The sequence below is a fragment of the Impatiens glandulifera genome, chromosome 1, assembly GCF_907164915.1.
Source record: "Impatiens glandulifera chromosome 1, dImpGla2.1, whole genome shotgun sequence".
NCBI lineage: Eukaryota > Viridiplantae > Streptophyta > Magnoliopsida > Ericales > Balsaminaceae > Impatiens > Impatiens glandulifera.
The window spans coordinates 124,536,647-124,541,379 of NC_061862.1; the positions used below are offsets into that span (position 1 = coordinate 124,536,647).

Sequence of the window (4,733 nt, forward strand, 5' to 3'; positions counted from 1 at the left end):
AAACCCCATAGTCTTCTATGTTCTTTTCTCTCTCATAATTTGAAAAAGTTAAAGATCTATATAAATCTCTAGCAAATCAAACAATGGAGAAGAATATTTGAAAGATCGGGGAGAAGGTAAGATTAATTTAATATCAGTATAATAGATCCAAGAGTGTAGATAAAAAAAGGTAATATCGACCAATTTTAATGATTTTACCGAGTTTGGCGATTTCACCAAATTCACTCGCGATTTCATTACAATTTTGTTCAAATCCGAGTTTCTTCAACTATTGACTCGATCTCCATATGTTAACTCACAAACTCGAACGAGTTCACGAGTTGACTCACGATTTTACAGCATTGGACTTACAATGTAATAAATTAATATTAAAACATATAAAAATGATTAAAAAAAATAGTATTTGAAAGAAAAATGATGTATCATCAATTTATTCATATAAAAAATTTATTTTTCTCTCCTAACATTTTTTTAGTCAACGAGGTGATGATACTAATTCTCTTCATCTTTTCTTCTCCAAATTCCATCTATTCCTCTAAAAACATATTAAATTGTTCATACACATTATAAAAAAAAAATATTTAATAAAAAAAATTATAAAAATTTCTCATTTCATTCCTAAACTAAATCCATATACATGTTTATGAAATGAAATGGACCCATTTTATAGTTTATCCATTTAGTAAATGAATACTAAAAAAAATAAAAATGTATACATTAATAAAATGTTGAAGGGTCAATTTAATATTCCAAAAAGTTCAGGACTGGTTTGAATTTGAAATATAAATATTTCATACAAGTTCAAGGGCCAATTAGGGTTTCCAGCCAAAATAAATTGGAATGTTAAGAACCGTCCGTAAGAAAGTTACAGATTGAATCTTTAGCTCCCGCGTTCACAAGATGCAAAGAGAGAGTTTGAAAAATGGAGCAATGGGAGGAACTGGATGTAGATGATTCCGACCTTCCTTCTCTCCTCCGCCCTTGCAAGAAGCGCCAACAACAAGAAGAAACTTCATCCTCATTCTCACATCCTTCTCCCGTTCTCACTTCCCCGCAAACTTCAACAGAAAACCCGCAATTTCTATCCCAAACCCTATTCAATCACCCAAAACTCCAAGTCCAGCCTTCTCGCCGCATAATTCCTGGACCTGCAGGTGCCGTTCAAGCTGCAATGTTCCGCAAAGTCACTGATGGTAATTGTGAAGATGAATCTGTTTCTACTCAGGATTACATCAGGCGTGCAGTTGAAAACCCAGAAGACGATGACGATTTCAAGTGCAATCCATGGCTTTGTGCTTTGGAGTACATCGGTAAGCAACTTCTTCTCGTTTCTGCATATATATCTTTACTTGGTTGTCCAATATTGGGATTGTGTAGGACTTGTTGATGGCTCGCTTCCAGTTACACCTTTGAGCTCTGTTATGAAATGCTCAAGCGTTGGCAGATTTGATCAGGTATGTATAACCATGAACTCACGCGTTGGGAGAGGAAACCATGTATAATTAGTTTCTTCCTTTTTGGTTCTAAGGTTGTTGCCATTGTTCAATCTTGCACACCAAATGGACTTGGTGATCTTATGGTGTCTCTGAAGGTATGGATTGACTGGACTCTGCATGACATGTAACTTAATGTGATCATAATTGTCACTGAGTTGGATGATGTTGACATTAAGGATCCCACGGGTATAATTGGTGCTAGTGTTCATCGTAAGGCGGTTTTAGAGAGTGTTAATGGGAAGGATATATCCATTGGCTCTGTCTTAATACTCCGAAAGGTCAGTTTCATTCACCTTCTAATTCTGAGTAAAAGCAAATTCTATTCTAAATTCTTTGACTTGAGTATACCATTTAAAGAACAACAATTTGACCAAGTATTATGACTTATTAATACTTCTTTAGTTTATCAAAGAGAATATCGAGGAAGATTGTCATAAGAAATAGATATTAAGGTTTTGCAGAGCCAATCATGCAATGATATGTGGTTAGTTAAATGTATTAGATAATTGTTATTAGTGGTTAGGATATATCGTCGAGTGTGTTTGATAAAACTAAAAATTAGGTGTTGAAAAATTAAATTTTAGTTGCCGAATGTGCTGAGCATATGAAAAATAAATTATGCTTAATACAAATGAAAATATCTAAAGTTTTAGTATTTAAGTTGATTTAATCAAATGTGGAACTAATGTTGTGAGACTACTGAAATACTATTTTACCCTTAGAATGATGCAATTTGATTATTTTTCAGGTGTTATTTCCTTTAGGATGTTCTTACTAGATTACCGAGTTAAGTCATTCATTGCTTACCGAATTAAGTCAAATTCTTTAGTTTAATTTTAGTTGGAATCTAAATAATTAAGTGATTTTAAATAACAAAACTTAATTCAAATAAGCACATCATGATGTTTTAGATCAAGTAATAACATGTGTTATCAAACACCGTCCTAGTCTTTTAACTTTCTTTTTTTATTAGCATTTGATTAGGATTGTATTTTAATTCCATAAATAGAGTCATAATCTTTTGACGACATTATCATTGATTAATTTGAAAGAAGTTTATGTAAAGTCTCTCCCCAACTTCTCTGGGTATCCCCCTTTCTCCATTGAATTCTACAAATCCACTTTTGGATTTGTATCATAATGCTATCTCAATTAGCTTACACTTGAATAAGGGTGGTACATCTACTACGAGATTTGTGTTCTAGATGTAGTCTAACTGTAAGTGATTTTGTATTTTCTGTTATATTTCAGGTTGCTATTTTCTTGCCTTCAAGGTATAAACAATATCTCAACATCACACTGAACAATTTGGTCAAGGTGTGTTTTTATTCTCTTATAAAATCGAAACTGATTTTGTCTTCCATTATATTATGAATATAACTTATTTGGTCAAGGTGTGTTTTTATTTGGTTTTGAACCTGCATCAAATGCTTGTTTTGCTTCATGTACTTCTAGAAATGTCTCCAAAGACTTTCTTTCGTCATTTCTTGATTAGCTACCTAAGTTCTAAATCATCTCCACACAATTTTAGTAGATCCTTAGTCACAGTCATCCGTTTAAATATTATTTTCCTTCTACAGTACATATCATATCAATTAAGTCAAGAAATGACGACGAAAAGTAATTTTAGCTACTTTTAAAAGTTCATGATGTAAAACGAGCTTACCGCAAGTTTAAGGAATCATAACAAGTTTTTGATGTAAGTTGAGGGAGCAAAATAGACTATTTCCTTTATATTAATGAAATACTTTAAGGTATACTTAGGTTGCATTCTACCAAGAGAATTATTGTATGCAAGTAGTGATTCGAGGTATTCTCAATGAAAAATCTTTTGACCATTTCTGTTTGAAAAATCAATCATAAATTTGGATTTCTATCTTTGCAGTGTGAGGTTGATTCCAAATGTTTGTTACATAAAAATAGTGATCACATAAGCTATACCATTCATGGGTTTACTCAAGGTAGTAGGTGGCTTAATTCTCATTTGGCTTATTAAGGGATGCCTTGAAGAAGAAAATGAGATTCCAATTGGAATGGAAATGTGAAAAGTCGAAAGTAAAATTAACTACAAAATTAAGAGCATTAACTTGGTCATTATTGACTAAGAGGTCATTTTGATTGTAAATCTGAACTAATATCAAAACCCTTTTATTTAGACCAAGATTTGTTTCCCCAGAGTAGGCTATCAGAACATTCCACCGCAATGACCTCACACTTTGATCAGGTGCTTTAAGTGTGAAGTGAACTAAGACTCAGTCTCTTAGTTCAAAATTCTTACCACTTGAACAGCTACATGGGTGGATCTAATATGAAAACCTTGTTTTGAATAGTTAGTCAGTGATTGTGATTTCAGAGAATTGACAGTGTGGCTTATTCTGAATTTTGTTGCTAGATATCCTCACAAATTGGTCTAGTCGATAGTTGCATCTTTATTTGATTTTGTGTAATTTTGGGGGAGGAAATGTCTCTTTCTTTCTCAATATTTTTTTCCTGAGATTTTATTGTATCTGTTAACTCGATTATTAATAAAATATTTTAATATAAAATAACCTCATTTGTCATGTAGGTTATTCCTCGGGACTGTGGGCCACCAAGAAAACATAGCTACACCACATCTACCGTCAAATATGCTGATCTAAATTGTAGCAAAGCAAGTTCATCAAGAATTGACATTGACATCATTGATAATGGTAGCAAAGCAAGTTCATCAAGAATTGACATTGACATCATTGATAATGGTAGCAAAGCAAGTTCATCAAGAATTGACATTGATATCATTGATAATGGTAGCAAAGAAAATTCATCAAGCCAGTATATACATGTTAATAGTCAAGCAACAAACACAGTTCAAAATAATGACAAGGAAATTGAGCCTAAAACTGAACTTGGGAAACAAAGAGAGTCATTGAACTCAAGATCGCTTACAGAGTGGACAGACGAACAGCTGAATGAACTGTTTGCCATAGATGACGAGGGTGAGAATTTTGGCTTTTGATTCTAATACTTTTATTGGCTGTTTACATTGTAGAGTGATGCATGATTAGCAAGTAGACATTGATAATAACTGAACTGTTACTAAAAGCAAAGTTGTACAAGCAATATGCACATGTTATTGTTCTCTTATGATCTTTTGAGAAAGTGCAAGGGACAAAAAATGAAAGCCTTAGATGTATCCATGCAAGTTGTGACAACTTAGAAAACGATAAATAAGTGTCCCAAACTTATTTTTTTACTGCC

General features: G+C 32.8%; 1 protein-coding gene across 1 annotated transcript; it reads left to right on the forward strand.

The window, feature by feature from the left end:
• Positions 1-834: 834 nt before the first annotated feature.
• LOC124924594 (homologous recombination OB-fold protein) lies at positions 835-4,733 on the forward strand. The gene is made up of 6 exons (XM_047464613.1): positions 835-1,310; positions 1,378-1,454; positions 1,529-1,591; positions 1,673-1,774; positions 2,748-2,813; positions 4,063-4,733. The coding sequence occupies exons 1-6, from the start codon at positions 923-925 to the stop codon at positions 4,489-4,491; spliced, it is 1,125 nt and encodes a 374-aa protein (XP_047320569.1). The 5' UTR covers positions 835-922; the 3' UTR covers positions 4,492-4,733.